Source organism: Colobus angolensis, unplaced genomic scaffold, assembly GCF_000951035.1.
Source record: "Colobus angolensis palliatus isolate OR3802 unplaced genomic scaffold, Cang.pa_1.0 Scaffold143, whole genome shotgun sequence".
Classification (NCBI taxonomy): Eukaryota; Metazoa; Chordata; class Mammalia; order Primates; family Cercopithecidae; genus Colobus; species Colobus angolensis.
The window spans coordinates 2402587-2421171 of record NW_012114522.1 but is presented as its reverse complement, the minus strand read 5'-3'; the positions used below and the strand labels follow the sequence as shown (position 1 = coordinate 2421171).

The 18585-nt window shown below is 55.8% G+C and overlaps 1 protein-coding gene across 1 annotated transcript in view; it reads left to right on the top strand.

Annotated features, from left to right (window-relative positions):
• The window catches only part of SORCS2 (sortilin-related VPS10 domain containing receptor 2), a gene marked incomplete at its 5' end in the record, with an annotated part of 563000 nt that overhangs the window by 334234 nt on the left and 210181 nt on the right, over positions 1–18585 (top strand). Inside the window, one exon of the mRNA XM_011935447.1 lies at positions 10006–10105. Within this exon, the coding sequence (XP_011790837.1) occupies positions 10006–10105 (100 nt within the window). The remainder of the gene's footprint in view (positions 1–10005; positions 10106–18585) is intronic.

The window sequence follows — 18585 nt, the reverse complement described above, 5'->3', positions numbered from 1 at the left end:
GGGTTCTGTGGAGCCATCAGGTCCTGGGTGCCACAGCAGCCTGTGTGTCTTCTCTCACAGCACAGACTGAGCCTGACCTGGAACGCGACCGAAGCTCAGAATGATTTCCGCTCGGAAAACACATCTGCAGCACCCATCGCCTCTGCTGAGACTGAGGTTCCCGTCTAGGGCTCCCTTTGGGCAAGTCCCTTTCCTACTGGGCCTCAGTTTCCCCATATATAAAGTGCAGGCGTGCATACACGTGCCCTCGAGAGGGGTTCTGGGGTCCACTCAAGGGCCCTTGCAGCTGCCAAATGCAAGCCTCATGACTGTTAGGGACACACATGTCCACAGCGACTGCGCCTTCAAACAAGGGGTGGTCCACGCCGTAAGCGGGGGACAAGCCGGAGCACACCGGCTTCCGTTAAGTGGCACAGTGACACAGGCAGTGCCACCTGACCACCACTCTGTTCCTACTTCGTGCGTGTCCTACACACACCTCTGGAATCCTCAGGACAGGCACAGGAGGCCCGCTTCATTAACCTTTTGTTCAGGGTTAATGAAGAAACCGAAGTCTCAGAAAGGTGTAAGCCTTGCCCAAGGCCAGAGCTTGCAGGTGGGTGCCGCCTTTCACACCTGCTCGTGGCTTCCGGGTTCTCAAATGGGAGTGGGGCAAGCAGGGGCTCCTCACCCAGAGGAGGAGGGGTGGGCACTGCACATATGTCCCCGCCAAAGGAGTAATTATAGGGGAGGAAAACGGCTTCATTAAATCATTTTTTAAAAGTGAGTATGTACAAACACTCAGCAATTAAGCAGCCGATTTGCAGACAGCAGTTTTCCAACTGCGCTTGCCTCCATGTTTCTATTTGCCCGTTTTTAGACTCTGTTTTTTTATTTTTAATTGGAATAAATATAGACTGGAATGATCACCTCCTAAGTTGCTGGGTGCAGTTAAAGAACTTGGTGATGGTACAGCTACTGAATGTTGGGGAGGTCCCCTGGGGGACGGCACCAGGCACAGAGAGGAGAGGTGCTCAGTGAGCACTGTGGTCCTCCTCCCCTCCCGCCTCTTCCCCTTCCCTTTTTCCCCCCCTCCTCCCTCCTCCTCCAACCCTTTCTCCTTCCTCCTTCCTTCCTCCCTTTCTTCCCTCTTCCCCCTCCCTTTTCCCCCATCCTTTCCCTTCTTCCTTTTTCCCTCCTTCCTTCCTTTCTTTCCTCTCCCTCCTCTTCCTCTTCCCTCCCTCCCTCCTCCTCCCTTTTCTCTTCCTTTCTCCCTCCTTCCCCTCCTCACTCCTCTCTCCCTCCTCCTCCCTTTTCCCTCCCTTTCTCCCCTCTTTCCTCCTCCCTCTTCCTTCTTCCCTCTTCCCCATCCTTCCCCTTCTCCTTTTTTCCCTTCTTCCTTCCTTTCCTCTCCTTCCTCCCCCTCTTCCTTCTTTTTCCCTCTCTCCCTCTTCCCTCCCTCCTTCCTCCTTCCTCCCTTTCTCTCCCCTTTCCTTCCTCTTCCCATTTCCCTCCTCCGTCTGCCTCCTGCCTTCCTTCCTTCCAGACAGGCTGGGCTCTCCCAGGGATTCTGACACTGTCCAGAGATCCTAGGGAGAATTCTTCCTCAGAAGGACAGGCTCAGGAGCCACTGGAACCACTAAGGAAGATGTACAGGAATTCAATCCACAAGTAGCAGTGCTAGTGCTTAGACTCAAATACTCAAATCCAGTTCCCATATGTTCAGTGGGAAACTGTGGCCTAGGGAGGGAAAACTGTTCACATGAGGTCACACCGCCTTTAGGTCTGGCACCCAGAGCACCTCCAAAGGAATCCAGCAAGCATTTATTGAGTGCCAGCTGTGTGCCTGGCCAGTAGAGGCTTGCCTCCCCACTCTGGCCGGGAGATCTGCATGGGCTTCAGAAGCGGGTAGTATTGGGTTTGGAGTTGATGTGAGGGTTCTGTGCTCTGGCAGTCTGCTAAGAGACAGGCCCAGCTGTCTGATGTGGGGTGCTGGCAGCACCCCTTTCCCTCCCTCCGCTTAGTCCACCATGAGCCGGAGCAGCAACTGAGTGGGCCAGAGACTCCATCACACTGTCCCTGCTGACCAGCCCTCAGTGTGCCCTGCCCACAGGCCACTGTTATGTGGTTGGACTCTCGACCCCTAGCTGCGTCCAGCACCCAGCACTGAGCCCGGCGCCCCGCAGACACTCAGCCCATCACTGGGGATCACATGGGCCCTTCACCTCTGCACTGTGTTCCTCGAAGCCATGCACTTAAATCCTGCCAGGCCATCCGGTGCTTCCAGCCAGAGGCCCTTCCCTCCTTGGGCCCTTGGGGCTTCCCACTGGCCTCAAACTCTTCCTGGGGGTGACATGCTGCCTGTCTCCATTCCTTCATTGGAAACCAGGAGCTCCCCAGGGGATGCCGGGAGATTTAATGAAGTAGGCAGGTGAGGTGCTAACGCAGAGTCTTCCTCATGTAGAATAGACAGTCAGTGCAACTACCCAGAGAGGGATGAATAGAGTCACCCCCAAAATCTGTGTCCACCAGGAACTTCAGGGGTGACTCTATTGGACCCAGGGCCTTTGCAGATGTAATTAGCTAAGGATAGAGGTGAAATCAGCCTGGCTTTAGGGTGGGCCCTACACCTAACGTGAAATTGAGATAGAGAGTGGCACAATGCAGCCTCAATCCAAGGGACGCCTGGGGCCCTCAGCAGCTGGAAGAGGCAGGAGAATCCTCCCCGGGAGCCTCCAGAGGGAGCTCGGGGCCCTGCCAGCACCTTGACTTTGCACTTCTGACCTCCAGAACTGTGAGGGGACAAGCCACCTGGATTGTGGTATTTGCACACAGCCTGGGACCCTAGCCCATCACCTCAACTCACGCCCTGGCCCTGCTCTCCCCAGCACAGCTCTAGAACTGCATTGTCTGGTTGAGTCTTGTTGCTTGCACAACATTGAAAACACACAGCAAGAGGTCAACACGCTGTGTGGGTTTTCTTTTTTTTCACATTATTTGAAGGAATGATGTTTAGAGTTTAGAATAATGGCCAGACAAGCAGCGCCGCCACCCTTGTTCTTTCCCCAGGAAGTGGGGCGCGGCAGTACCTCCTAACCGCATCTCTCTTCCCACTGGCCTGGGCTTCCCAGCACCCTGAGCTGTCTGATGGAGTCGGGCGGTCCCCGCCCCACCCTGCCACCACTGCTCACTAGCCAGTTTCAGGTTTTCTAACCACGATCCAAGAGTCTGAACTCCCGAGCGTCCAAGCTTGGCAAGTGCACTGCAGAGCGAAACGTGCTCACTTGTAGACAGACAAGGCCATCCATCATTGAGGATCCTGTCCCCGGAGCACCCCTGGTCTGCAACAGAAACCTGGCATGTTCCAGAGAGCAGGAGCTTAACTCGGGTCCTCCTTTTTTCTGACATAGCAGAGGGGAGAGGCAAAGGCCGGGCAAGCCCGCTGGGCGTTCTCCAGCTTTGTTCCTTGCAATAAATCATCATCATTAGATATCATCATGGCTACACTTACTTATCTGAGAAGCAGATGCTCAGAGGAAATAATGCAGTGAGAGAGCGACTCTTGAGTTGCCCACCAGGAAAACACAGTCAGGGCAAGAGGCTTCTGGGGAGAACGGATCCCTTTCGGGTCTCTCGAAAGGGGCTCTCGGAGGCCGGATAACAGGGATACTCGCGGGGTATGTGCAGGTTAAGGGTGTGTGGTCACAGCCTTTTTTGTTGATGGGGACCCCGGAGATGGCTGATTCCAATCCTTTGATGCCTCAAGGAAGAAAATTAATGCTAACATCCATAGTGGGCTGCCCAGGGAGCAGCAGTGGGTGGACATGAGCCCAGAACCCCCAACGGTGCTTCACCCAGGGGCCATCCTGACTCCCAGCCCAGCCTTCCACTTTCCTCCAAGCAGCATGGCACCTGAGCAGTGTCACCCCATCTTCCATGTCACCTGGTGTCCCCTCCTTCAGCCTGACACCTTGGGCAGCCCCAAGTCATGCCAACTCCACTTCCTGGGCCTACACTCTATCCTTCCTCTCACTCCTCCACCTCCTCAGTCACCTGTCCTCACCTGCAGTCACCTGTCCCCACCTCAGTCATTTGTCCCTGCAGTCACCTGTTCCCTTCTCACTCATCTGTCCCCTCGGTCACCTGTCCCCACCTCAGTCACCTGTCCCCTCCTCAGTCACCTGTCCCCACCTCAGTCACCTGTCCCCTCCTCAGTCACCTGTCCTCACCTCAGTCACCTGTCCCCTCCTCAGTCACCTGTTTCCTCCTTAGTCACCTGTCCCCTCCTCAGTCACCTGTCCCCTCCTACAGTCACCTGTCCCCTCCTCAGTCACCTGTCCCCACCTGCAGCTGCAGCACTCTTCCCAAACAGCAGTAATGATGAGCCCTGCTGCGCATGGCACCATTCAGCCAAATTCCACACGGTCACTTGCTCATCTTCTGGGACTGCATTTTCCAGGGGTCACGTGCCCATCCACTGCAGAGCCCCACACCTTCCGAAGACACCCACCACCTTGGCATGTTGTCCAGACCGGCGTGTCCCTTAGGAATACAATTGGAGCCATGAGGGTCTTTCTAAATGTTCTAGTGACCACGCTAAAAAGTGAAGAGAAACAGGTGACGTGGAAAAGCGTGGAAGGACCTTAAATGCATATCACTAAGTGCAAGGAACCACATGAGAAGGCTGTGAACTCCAGGATTCCAAGTAGGTCACCTTCTGGAAAAGGCATAACTATGGCAATGGTAAAAGGATCGGTGGTTGCCAAGAGGCAGGGGGCGGAGAACAGAGGATTCTTGGGGCAGTGACGCTGCTCCGTGTGATACCACAGTGTAGGGGCCCTGTCATCCTACAGGTGCCCAGACCCATAGAGTGCAGGAGCCCCAGGGCTGGCCCTGACCTGAACTCTGCACTCTGGTGGCAACCACGTGTCAGGGTGGCTCACTGACTGTACCAGCGAGTCTCTCCGGTTGGGGCGCTGATGGTGGGGGCAGAAGGTGTATGGGAACTCTTTCATTTCTACTCCATTTGCTGTGAATCTAAAACTGCTTTAAGAAATAAAACCTGTGGGTTAAAACAAAGAACAGGTGAAATTAATGTTAATCACAGCTTTTAATTAACTCCATATATCCAAAAGATTATGTCAACATGTAATCAATATAAACATTATAATGAAATATTTTACATTCTTTTTAATGCTAAGTCTTTGAAATCAGTTTATATTTCACAGTCCCAGGGCATCTCCATTCAAAAGAATTCACCATATTTCTAGTGCTAGGCAGCCTGCGGGTCAGTGGTGCTGCCCGACAATGCGGGTCCAGCCCTCTCTGTGGCCCTGGGGACCGCCCACCCCACCCACCTCCAGCCGCCCTGTTGTCTGTCACAGCTCACGCGGGGACACTGCTCCCGAACCAGCTCCTACACATACCATTTGACCCGGCTCAAATGCCCACTTGTGGTCAGCAGAGCAATGCCTCCCATAGACGTCCACGTCCTAATCCCCGGAAACTGTGACTATGCTACCTTACATGGCAAAGGGGACTTTGCAGATGGATTAAATGAAGGATCTTGGGATTATTCTGCATTATCCTCGTGGGGTCTTTGTAATCACAAGTAGGGAGCCAGAGGGACGTGAGACTGTGGTAGTCAGTGCTGTGACGGGAGGCTGTGACGGGAAGCAGAGTGGAGCGACAGGCCTCGGGGCGAGGACTGCAGAAGGTCGATAGCAGGCAGGAGAGGCAGGGCATGGGTTCTCCCCTGGAGCTTCCAGGAGGTGCCCACACCTTGATTAGCCCTATATAGACCCCCTGCAGACTCCTGCCCTCCAGAACTGTAGATAATGAATGTGGCTGGTTTTAAGCCACTGAGTCTGTGGGCCTTTGTTACAAGCAGCCATGGGAATCTCACAGGCCCCCCCAGGTGAAGTCAGCCTGCCGGTGTTTGCACCCCCTCCGCTGAGCCTGGGGCCCTTATGCCAGGTGCTCCTCGTGCACATATGGGAGAGGAAGGGGACCTGGACTAAGGTGGGCAGGAAGATGTAGGGACGGAACTTAAAAGCTTTAGGAGGAAAAGTCAGCCGGTCAGTGATGGATTAGATCTGGCAGTGGGGGCAGCCTGGGGGGCTGAGGATGGCACCCGGACCCCCTCAGTTTGATGTCCCCCTTAATGTCTCCCAGGACTCTCTGGACGTGCCTGTTAGCATCGCTGCTCCTGGCTGCAGGGTCTGTCTGCTTGTGCTCTCGCGCTCTCTCTCTCCCCACAACACTGGCCAGCCTGTCACCCCCATGAGAGCAGGGGACAGTGCCCATGCTGCCCGTGGATTCCAGCCTCAGTGTAGTGATGGGACACACAGCAGGAACTCAATATACACACATCATATGGAAGATTTGAATGAGGAGGTGAATCTGGATTCCTAGGCCCGTAGTATGGGCCTTAAAGCATAAAACGTTAAACAAATGGAATGGGCTGGGCGTGGTGGCTCAAGCCTGTAATCCCAGCACTTTGGGAGGCCGAGACAGGCGGATCACTAGGTCAGGAGATCGAGACCATCCTGGCGAACACGGTGAAACCCCGTCTCTACTAAAAAAATACAAAAAACTAGCCAGGCGAGGTGGTGGGCGCCTGTAGTCCCAGCTACTCAGGAGGCTGAGGCAGGAGAATGGCGTAAACCTGGGAAGTGGAGCTTGCAGTGAGCTGAGATCCGGCCACTGCACTCCAGCCTGGGCGACAGAGCGAGACTCCATCTCAAGACAAACAAACAAAAAAAACAAATAGAGGGAATGAATGGGTGAGTGGGTGAATTGATGTTCCTCGTATCTGCAGGAGTTGGACTTGGGAGTCATGGATATCTGAGGAATTGGGTTTGCATTGCCTGCAGGGGCTTCCTAGGCACTGGCAGCTGGTAGGTTTTTTCTTTTATTTTTATTTTTCAGATGGAATCTTGCTCTGTCACCCAGGCTGGAGTGCAGTGGTGCGATCTCAGCTCACTGCAACCTGCACCTCCTGGGTTCAAGAGATTCTCGTGCCTCAGTCTCCTGAGTACCTGGGTTTGCAGGCACCTGCCACCTCACCCGGCCAATTTTTGTATTTTTAGTAGAGACAGGGGTTTCACCATGTTGGCCAGTCTGGTCTCGAACTCCTGACCTCATGCCTCGGCCTCCCAAAGTGCTGGGATTACAGGCAGGAGGCACTGCGCCCGGTGGGGACTGTGCTTTAAATGGACCCGCCTTCCCTGTCCTCAGGGCCCTTGTACCTGGAACACAGCTGCCATCACAAAGTACCACCGTGGTGATCTTTTTCTCGGGGTCCTGGAGGTCAGAAGTCTGAGAGTGTTTTTTTCGGAGGCTCTGAGGGAGCCTCTGCTCTCTGCCTCTCATCCCAGCATGGCTGCCCAGGTCCTTCATACCCTTGGCCCACGGCCGCATCACCCCACTCTCTGCCTCCGTCTGCGCACAGCCTTCTCTGTGTGGGTATCTGTGTCCCGATTTCCAAATTCTTGTAACACCAGTCATACAGGACTCAGGGCCCACCCTCATCCAGCACGACCTCATCTTAACTAACTGCATCAGCAGAGATGCTGTTTCCAAATTAGGCCACACTCATGGGTTCCGGGTGCACAGGAATTGGGGAACACTACTCAAGCCTGTCCAAATGCCTTTCCCCAGCCAGGCACAACCTCTCTCCTTCCTTCCGGGCTCTGTGCAAACATCACCTTGTCCAAGGAGCCTTTCTACCACTCTTGTCTGCAACCCAGCGGCCCCACCGCCCCTCCCTCGCCATCCGCCTGCGCCCCCACACTGTTGGTTCTTCTTCCCACCCTCATCGCATTTGATGCTGTCGTATTTTTGCTTCTTTCCTTGTTGTCCATCTGCCTCCCTCCGTCTCCCCTCCTAGAAGAGCCCCTTCCTAGACAGCAGGGGCTTTGCTCATGGACTCTTTCCTGCAGGCCACACCTGGCAGGAGCTCTGGAGTTTGCAGGTATGAGCAGGCTCTTCTGGCCCAGGGCGGGGAGCAGGACTGAGGCTGGCTGGATGCTGCGCTAAGACGAGCAGTGCCGGGAGTGAAGGGAAGAGAGGATTGAGAGGTATTTGGGAGGCAGGATCGATAGGCAGGTCTTAGAGATGGCTCAGCAGGGTGGGGAAGGAAGGGGAGGCTTCCCCTGTGTCAGGCTGGTAAACATAACCATTTGTTTCTGCAAGGGCCCTGGAATTTTCTGGGTCTCTGGATCAGATCGATCCTCTGCTAATGGGCCTCTCTCTGCGTCCTTCCCAAAGAAAATCAATTCTCTGAGGTTTGAGAGTAAGTGCGTCCTAATTACACCTCCACTGGGCTTCTTTGTTCGCTCCAGCCTGGTCCTGCCTGGGGAGGCCAGGGGCAGACAGAGGCCAGACGGGTCCTGAGGCCTCTTGCCATTCTGGGGAGGGGCTGGCCCCTGGGAGTTAGAGGGCTGGGGGTTGGGGGTCTGCTCTTTGTCCTGGCCTAGGAGGAACCTTGTGACCCTGAGGCCTGTGAGGGACACACATTCTGGGGACCTGTGGCCACGTGGCCAGCATGCCCAGAGATGACAAACAGTCCACTTTTCTGGAGCCTCAGGTTCACTTGAAGATGTAGGAAATGTCTCCATGGAGAAACTACCAAGGATGTGTTACAGAAGGGCATGAAATAGCTCCCAGTGGGTGGGGCCTTTATGCTAAAGCAGCTCCAGGCCTGTCCCCTCGGCCCCCAAGGGACAAACTGGGTGAGTCTGAGAAGCACTGGCCTCGCAGTCAGGCCACACACGTCAGCGCAGGCCGGGCTTGGAGCCAGGTGCTGGGGTCTGAGGCAGGAGCACTGAAGCGTGGTTCCAGCCCAAGGCCTCCTCGCCCAAGCTGGGGAGTTGCCCCCAGTCCCCCGAGCTCAGCTCCCCGCAGCATATCTCGGCAGTGATCGGACATGGGGAGGCCCTGCAAGGCATGCTGCCCACGACAGGAGCCCCAGGGTCGTGCGCTCCACCCGTGTTCCTCTCCCTACCGTGGGTCTGTGTCTGGAATCTGCTTCAATAGAGCAGGGGTGAGATGGGAAATGCTTCCCCGAGCACCTCTCTGATCCTCTCCAGTAGAGTCAGGGCGTATTCTGCAATCCCAGTGTATTAAACAGGTGATGATAAGAGGTGTTGGTTTCAGGGTCTCTGGGACTTAATCTTCAATGGAGAATTAATTCCATGTCCTGATGCATGGACGGCTTCCGAACAACAGATATGAAGTTGCCTTTGTGCCTTATCTCCCTCTCCTTGCTGGGGAGCCAAGGCGCTTTAAAGCTCAGTGTACTCTCAGATTCTCGCTTGGCCAGGAGGGCCTTGCCCAGGGAGGTACTGAGTGGACAGCCCTGTCTCCCAGCACGAGCCCAGCAGACGCCACTCCAGGATGGGCACAGTGCTTTGGGTCTGATTTCCAGCAGCTGCCCGAGCTCTGGTACCTGCGTGGGGTCCCCTAACATCCTGTGCTGCAGGTGGTGGTCAGGATAGAGGATGGGGCTCCCTGGAGGAGCTCAGAGTCCAGAGAGGGAAAGAGGCAAGCAGACAGGCCACAGGAATGCCTCAGCACAGCCATCGGCCTGAAATCAGACGGGCCAGTGTCAAATCCTGAGTCAGCCACTGATTAACTAAGTGATTTCAGCCATAGAACTATCCCTTTGGAGGCTCCTCTGGTCCGCTGTGAGATGCATACGGTAACCTAGAGCTGCCCGGCACATAGGAAGCACTGGGGAGGAGTGACTGGCTGGGATTTGGAGTCAAAAGGACCTGACTTTGGATCCTAGCTCTGGACCTAAGCTCCACACCTGCGTGAGTCCTCAGTGTTCCTGAGAGAGCTCGGTCTCCTCTCCTGCCTTGTCGGGATGCACTGCCCCCAGGCAGAGTGCCCAGGACTGCACTCAAGGTGTCTGGGGCGCTCTGCCCACACGGGCACAGGGCAGGGGCTGGACACCGTGTGGGCTGATGAAGGCCGCACCTGGAGGGCACGTGGCTGATGGCTGTCCCCCTTTTCCCCCAGGTCGTCGGATTTCGGGACGTCCTACACCAAGCTCACCCTCCAGCCTGGCGTCACCACCGTCATCGACAACTTCTACATCTGCCCGACCAACAAGAGGAAGGTAGGTGCTGTCCGGGGGTGGCCACCGCTCCGGCTGTAGCTCTGGCTCTCGCCTTGCGCCGCTCACTCTGCAGAGCAAGGAAGCTGCTGCCCTGCCTGCTGTCTCCTACTTTGGACCAGGCCGGAGCGTGAGATGTCTCCCTCCCGGCTCTCGCTGCCACCCTTCCCAGTGCCACCTGACACCATTCTGTGCTTTAAGCCAGAGGCCAGGCTTTGGACGAAGGCACCGCCTGCATACCTGGGGCACATCTGTCTTCCCCCCGGTTGGGGGGTGGCACGCATCCGTCAGGGCACAGCAGGGAGGAGCTGTGGGTCCGGAAGCAGAGAGAGAAGCAGCTTTCTTGGGTTGGGAGCCCTCGGAAGGCAGTGCTGAGCAGGCCCGTTCTTCGGAAGGTGGTTGTTGCTCTGGTTTTGATTAGGCTGTGATTTCCACCTGAGCTCTCCTTGCTGTTTCCTGGGTCCGGGGGAGCTTCCTGACTTTGTTCTCTGGCTGGCTGTACAAGAGGAGAGAGGGGTCTTTCCGAGGCTACCCACCGTGGGTTCTGTGAGAAGACCCCTCCTGCAAACGTGTGTCTGTGTCCTGGCCCACCCCAAGCCCAGATCGAGGTCGGCAGAGGCACCAGGGCAGGGCCGTCCTGTGAATCTGACTCCACTCAGCAAAGCAGTTCACGGTCACAGAAAGGGACTCAGACCAGTGTTTGCATCCCAGCTCCCCTCTCTGTGCCTCAGTTTCGTCAAATGGGATGTCACTCACATCTCGTGCAGGGAATCGTGAGCTCTAGGATCAGGCACCCAGAGCTCCTGCATGGTGCTTGGCATAAGGTGGACACATAGGCCCCTGTGCTCAGCTCTAATGGTGACTTTGAAGGAGAGATCTGAGCAGCTTGGAGTCTGTGAGAACGTCGGTAAATCAGCAGAACATCCAGAAAGGGAGTCGTGTGGGATGGTGATGATTCCAAGGGTGCTGGAGTGTTTTGATGGTTGTGCTGGTGGCAGGTTCACAGGGGCTCGGAGGAGCTGGGCGCACTGGAGCTTGGCAGCTTCTGCTGAGACCACAGGCCTGGCAGCAGCAGTCCATGGAACAGGGGGCCTGAGATGTGTGCAGCCTTGATTGGGCCGTCTCGGTGGTCTCAGCCATGTTTATTCATGGGATGTCCTCCCTCTTCCTAAAGCAGGTTGCTTTGCTGGTTTTGTTTTGTTTTGTTTGTTTTTTCTTCTTGATTTCTGCTGTAGGAGCTTCCAGTTGGACAGATGTGGAATGCAGAGGTGGGGAGGGTTGCAGAGGGGAGGCAAGGGAGACTGGCCCTGGGGACACGAGAGGCACCTGCTGGAAGGCCATGTCTTGGCATGTAGGGAAGGGGGTGGTTTGACCTGAGCCAGCCCCTGCTTTTTCCCGGCCCCAGCCCTGGGGATTCACACACCTGATCTCTTTCCATCCCACAGTGGCCCAAAGAGGGAGGCATCATTCTCCCCCTTTCCAGGGCAGGACATTGGACAAGAGGTGAGATTTGCTCAGTCTCACACCTCGTGGGGCAGGGGGCCGGATCTGAACCCAGCTTCCCCGAGGCCAAAGCTGAGGGTGGAGGGCATTGTCCAGGCTTGGCAGCGGTGAGGCCTGCACCTGCTGGGAAACCCAAGCCCTATGGGAGCAGAGGCAGACACTCTGCCTTCTGGCCTGGCCGTCACCCCTTCTTCCTGGGATTGCTGTCATTCAAATTTGAGGCAAAGATGAGTGGCTTGGGGCTGGCACTGACCCAGGTGAGGGCCCACACTGACCCCAGATTCCAGCTGGCAATGGAGGAGGCCATGCCCCCCACCTCTTGGCCCAGGCTGGAGTTCCTGTCCATCCATCCAATCCAGTCCTGGTGGTCTTCCAACGGCTACCCTTCTCCACTCCATGAAGGGGACACTCTGCTCCTGTCCATCTGGTCACCAGCTAGGAGAGTCCACAGGTGTCTGGGATGTGATGGTATCTCCAGGGTCAGCCCCACAGGCCGCGTCTATGTTTGGAAATGTGAAGAGCAAAGCAACAGGGGCAGTAACGGAACCAAGACAGACTCCGAGGCCCTGAGGTCAAGGAAGGTGTCACATGGAGACTGGGCCAGACAGCACGAGGTCAGATAGAGCGTCTTCTGCACGGAGCAACTTGGGGACATGGCCATGGCCTCCGCTGAGCCTCAGTTTCCTGGCCTGTAAAGTGGGCGGGTGGGAGGACCCATGAGATGATACATAGAATGTGCATGGGGTCAGCAGAGGGGTTTCTAGGTGGCACCAGACCTTCTGTGCAGGTCAAAGGCTGGGGCTCCGATTTGGGGTACTCAGCAGAACTTCCTCTGCAGGCGGCACTGGGGAAGCATCTGCAGTCTTGAAAGCAGACAAATCCTGAGACAGGTTATTTGAGTCCCTGGGCACAGGCTGGACTTCAGAGCCAGGACAGTTTGGACGTTTAGCCTAGAAATATCACTGCGGGTACAGGATTGGGTCTGTTGGCTGCCTGGCGCCCAGCACAGAGGCTCAGCTGACTTTAAAGGGATGGGATGAATAAATGAGTGAATGAGTGTCACAAACAGCAGTGTGTGCTGCCCAGCAGACGCTGTAGCTGCATCGGGTTTGCCTGGGTGCAGACACTGCATTTGTAGGGTGGTGTAGAGGACAGTGCCAGCACTGGGGATTCCCCGTACTCAGTTCAGCTCTGCCAGGTGCCCCCCATCAGGGAGCTGCAGATGTCTTACCTGTAAAGGGGACAGTGATCAAGGGTGGGCTTGACAGGTGAGCGCCTGGCAGAGCTTTACTCAAAATTGCCATTTGCTGTCAGCTGAAGAGAAGTCCCCAAAGATGTCCTAGTCCTGACCCCTGCAACCTGTGAATGTCACCTTCTATGGCAAAAGGGACTTTGCAAATGGGATTAAGTGGAGGATGTTGTGATGGGAAGGTTCTCCTGGGTTGTCTGGATGGGCTTAGCTCAGTGTCATCACAGGGTCCTTGTGGAGGGTGTCAGGAGGGCTAGGACTGCAGGGGGAGCTGGCAGATGGAGCAGAGGCTGGGGCAGGGCCTGGATGGGGCCACCAGCCAAGGAAAGCAGGCGCCTCTGGAAAGAAGTTGGAAAAGCCCAGGAAATGGACTTGCCACCGGAGCCTCCGGAGGAACCAGCCCTGCCAACACCTTGCCTTTAGCTTTGTGCCCTCCATGGCCAGAAGAGAATGAATTTCTGTTGCCTCAAGCCACGGAGTGTGTGGTGATTTGTTGCAGCAGTCACAGGAGGCTGACACAGCCACTGTTTTGAGGAGGAGCTGCAGGGGTGGGGCTGGGAGTGGGGAGGCCGGGGCTCCTGCTCTCCCCTCACCCACATTGTTCTGCCCACCCCACAGCCCTCCAGATGGAACTGGCCTCCCGTGGGCCCTCCTCCTCCTGCTGACACACGGATCCTGATTCCTGTTGGGCCCCAGGTGGCAGGAGCAAAGTCACAGGTGCAGACAGGGCTGGGCTTCTGGATGCCCCGGTTTGGGACTGTTCTCACCTCTCCCCACCCACCTCCTCACCACAGGACAAAACTGACCGTCTCTTTGGAAGGCCATGATCCCCTAGGTTGGAGGCACCGGGAGCCCCACCAAGGGCCTTGGTGAATCTGAACTTGTTGCTTCCAGAGCCCCTGATGCTGCAGGAACTGCTGTCTCGGAGGCAGGCAGGGCAGTAACGGTGCAGGGCCAAGAGTGCGGTGGATGCGGGGCACCGGGGAGTGGCAGGGGAATGGGATGAGAGGCTGCCCTGAGGCCAACCCCCTGGCTTTTCCGGCTGGAGCATAGGGGCCTCTGCCTGGATCTGAGTCTGGCCTTGCAGCCTACTCGCTCTCAGACCTTGAGCAAGTGTTGACCACCCTTGTTCCGGGCTTTCTCATTGGCGAAATGGGGATAGTAGCAGTGTCTATGCTGTAAGGCTGATGGAAATAATGAGTGCTCCTTGTCAAGTGCTCAGATCAGGCCCTGGCCCAAGGGAAGGCCCCATGAGTTAGTCGTGTGACCCACTGTTATCCTTAGAGGAAAACACTGAGGCCCTCCTGGCCAGCCATCTGAGACTTTAGGTGAGGAACTGGCTGCAGGGTGACAGAGCCTCACACGTGTGGCCCCGGTGGGCTGTGTCTATTGGAGAGACCAGACGTGGCCATGGAGCAGAGGCATCCGGGTGGCTGTGCCAGGCACGGGGGGCATTGCCCTGGCCCTGCTTATCTGCACCTGCCTGGTTCCCCTAGGCCTGGGCTAGGCTGCTTGCTTTTGGCATGGCCTGCCCACACCTCTGTGTTTAGAGAACACATTAATTATCAGTGATGGGAACCAGGGCAGCAATTTGTTATCTAACTAACAGGGAAGCATGTGTTTCCCTGTGATGCTCCTGGCAGCGCGCTTCTGCCTTGGGAGAATGAAACATTGGCTCCTGTCTGCAGAGGTGGGACGGGCCACGTGCTGAGTGGGGCTGGGGGACAGAGGTGGGGGGGGCCAGAGAACATGTGGACTCAGAGGCTGAGGGCGGCAGAGGGCCCGAGCTCCAGGCAGCAGGCTCTGCTGTGCCTTCTCTAGTGGTACACAATGTAGGCAAGTTCCTAATCTGCCTGCGCCTCAGTTCCTTGTCTGTAAAGTGGGGTCGTGATGGTGAATAAGGATTACTTGAGTTAATGCATGTACGGTACCTAGAATCAAGCCTGGCACACAGTTTGATGGTGGTCTTGCAACAAGTGGGAACTCAGGCTGATTTGGTTTTAAATGCATTTAGAGGCAGAAAAGTCACAGTTACAATTCCACATAAAACGAATTTGACTTTACACATCAAGTAAGGAGTGGAGCAAGCCAGAGAAGCTGGTTAAAGCAGAAGAGACTCAGGGGGTACAGGGCTGGTCTTCAGACACCTGCATGGTGGTCCTGGGGAACAAGAGCAGCCCATGACTGGGGCAGAGGCCAGGCGTGATTCTCCCTACTCCTCAGCCATGCACAGCCCCTGGCACTCAAACGGAACTCAGGAGAGAAGGATGTGATGGGCTGGGCTGGGGCGCGTCTGGGAAAGATATTTCAATGTAATATGAAGCAAAAATGGCCTTTATCATTGCATGAAACTTATCCACTCGGAGTTTCTTGATCTCTTCTGCTACCCCCTCGGTGATCATTTTCGGTGTATCAGACTTTCGGCCGGAAGCAGACGTCCCCATACTCAGATGTGTGGGCGGGGGCAGGGCCCGCCTTGGGGTCACAATTTGTTCACTTCCATTACCCAAAGCAGAAAATGGAGGCTCAGGGAAGCTCGAAGAGTTGTCCAAGGTCACCCAGCCAGTAGGCAGAACAAAAACAATCACTGGCACATGGTGCTTGAACCCAGGTCTGCCAGCCCCTACAGTACCCCTTGTCATGCTCCGGGCTCCCCAGGCACCCTTGCAGCTAAGTTCTGGAGAGCTGGTGGGGCTTGCTGTGTCTGTGCGAGCACAGCCTGGCCCACTTGGCTAGAGGCTAGAAATCAGCAGCTCCTTACTGCACACCGGGCGCAGTCTGAGGGCTGCTGAACTGTGTAACTCTGGACAGATTCCATTTCCTCTCTGGGCCTCCATTTCTCCATCCCTTAGATGAGGCGGCTGAACTGAAGGCTGTCCAACACCCCCTTCTAGCTCCACTATCCTAGCCTCTCCTGGTCTTCTCCCGGGGCGATCCTCTGGGAAGAGTAGCAGCCACGAAAGGGGATGCCCGTGCCCCGGCCATCTCTGTGGTGAGAGGGCAGCTTGAACGGGGTCTCTAAGCCCCTCCCAGCACTCACACCCACCCATTCAACAGATATGGGGCTGAGGCCCTACTAGGTGCTGGGCTGTGTGCTTGGTGCTAGAGAGAGCCCTTCCCTTTGTCCAGTCTTACAGAGAGCAGATACAGATTAGGTATCTACTATGCACTGGATCCCTTGCTGGGCACTGGGGAGCAAAGGTGAACTGGACAAACAGCTCTAACCTTCTAGAGCCTCTGAGGGTCTGATGGGGCCCTAAGAAACTGAATCTCCCTGCTGCACGTTTATAGAAAGAATGAGAAAAAGGGTGGCCAGATGCAGTGTCTCACGCCTGTGATCCCAGCACTTTGGGAGCAGAGGCTGGAGCATCGCTTGAGCCCAGGAGTTTGAGACCAGCCTGGACAACATAAAAAAAATAAAAATAAAAAATAGCCAGGCCTGGCATGTATGGTCCCAGCTACTCAGGAGGCTGAGGTGGGAAGATGGATTGAGCCCAAGACGTTGAGGCTGCTGTGATCTATGATCCTGCCACTACACTCCAGCTTGGGTGACAAAGTGAGACACTGTCTCAAAAGGAAGAAAAGGGGGCAAAGTCAGCCTTTAGCCAATAGAGGATTGACCCGGGTGATTCTGATTGGGAAAAGCCCACTTTGTTTACAGGAGCAGTTGCATGAGTGTGTGCCGTGCCAAGTCCACCTCTCTGTTATTGGATAACGGATAGGTTTTGCAGGAAGATGTGAATACTATTAGGAGTCCATTTAGCAACAATTACAGGCAGAGCAGCACTTTATAGCTTCTTGGAGACCACTTTGCAACCTGTCTTAGGAAATGAATTCCCTTTTATTTTTTTCTCACCTGCAGTAGAATCAGCACTCCCCGGCCTTGCTGCTCCTGGCCAGGCATCCTACTATTGTCATGGCCGGACCCGAGACCCTAGGGGTCCTGAAGACCCCACACATTCCCTACAATGCTCACATCAGCTTTGGGCCAACAGCACGTTTCCTTCCGTCTTGGCCCCAGGAACCCTGTGGCACGGGGAAGTGTGAAGGCACGGCCCAGAGGAGCTGGCCCAGGCATGGAATTTCTTCCAAGCATCGTGTTTTATATGAAAAATTTATGTGAATTTGCATCTTACTCCATTATATATCAGTGTTGGCTTGAAGATTAAAATCACACACACACATTTTCACCAAAAAATCTTTATGTCAAGCTGGTGATCTGGGAGAAGGCCAAGTCCTGGGGCACCCTGGCCCGTGCACCATATCACCCGGGCCCTTGACCCCAGATATGAGAAGCACAGGGTTAAGACAAAATCCCCATGAGTTCACCTCTTCCCTCATTCCGCTCACTCGCCCGTGTCTTCGTGGGGGAACTGTTGCCACGTGCCAAGCACTCAGGATTGAGCAATGAATCAAGTGAAAATTTTGTTTTTAAGAAGCTCAAAGTGTTGCAGAAAGCGAAAACTTCCACTTGGCAGAGGCGGTGTGGTCATGATAAAGAATGGCCCTGTGTCCTGAAGGCCTTTTATGAAAGTTCAGCCGTGGTCTCTAATCCCTACAGCAGCCCTGCAGGGTAAGGATGCTCATGGGCCATGGCACAGGCGAAAGAAATTGAGGCCCAGAGAGGCCAAGTTGCTTCCTCCAGGCCCCATGGCGGGTAGGCTGTCGAGTCATGACGTGCCCCAGGTCTAAGGGCCCCTATCAGTGCTGCCCTGTCACCACCCCCCAAAGCCTTCCAGCAGCTCTGTACAGACACCAAAAACCTGTGCTTTGGGCACAGGGCCCTGCCCCCAGGGGGGAACCTGAGGGATGGGGCACAGGCTCTGAAGCTGTGGATCCCCTAATACAGGTTCCCAAGTTCTCTGGACCTCAGAGTCCTCACCAGGAACACAGAGTGGTGGTACTGTCTGCTCTCCAGGCCCCAGCTTCATGGGACTGTGCCATTCAGGCCGAGCCGAGTCCCAGGCTCCTCTTGAGGCTGTGTCCATGTCCGCTTCCTGTGGACTCTCTGAGTGCCTGTGAGAACACAGAAGTCCAGTACTTTGTTCTGCTCTTTGTCTGTGGGTCTCTCTCCCACCCATGCGTAGGGTGGCCGCTTGCTTCCCCACCACACTGGGCTCGAACGGCTCACCCTCCCTCCTCGTCTTCTTCCTTCTCTTTGTCTCTCACGCTCTCTATCTCACTCTCTTCCCTCCACTCCCAACCCCTGCCTTCAGCCCTACAAACTCCTTCGCAGTGCAAGGCCCCGCCCCCTTTCTGCTGTGGAGGCCCCTCCCTGCTGTGGTGGCCCCGCCCCTCTTGTGGAGGCCCCGCCCCTCTTGTTAAGGAGGCCCCTCCGCCACCTTTCTGCTGTGAAGGCCCCACCCTCTCCCTGCTGTGAGGGCCCTGCCCCTCCCTGCCCCTTCCCCTCCCTGCCCCTGCCTTTCCTTCCTGCCAACTGCTGACCTCTTAGACCGGCCAGGGTTTTCTTTCCTCTCCTTCTGGACCTGAGCTGTGCATGGTGGTGCTCAGAGGCAGCCGAGATTAGCCCGGGTCCTGTGGACATAGGACCCCAGCCTTCTGTGGCTCGGAACCCCTGTGAGTCATGTACTGTGCCCAGCAGGGGATGGCAGCACCCTGTGGCTGCTTTGCCACTGCCTGTGCTTTGTGGGACCCCCACTCTGTGTGCAGGAGCTTGGGAAGCCCCAGAATCTGCCCTTGCACTTCACGGCTTTGACCTTAAGGCCTTCTG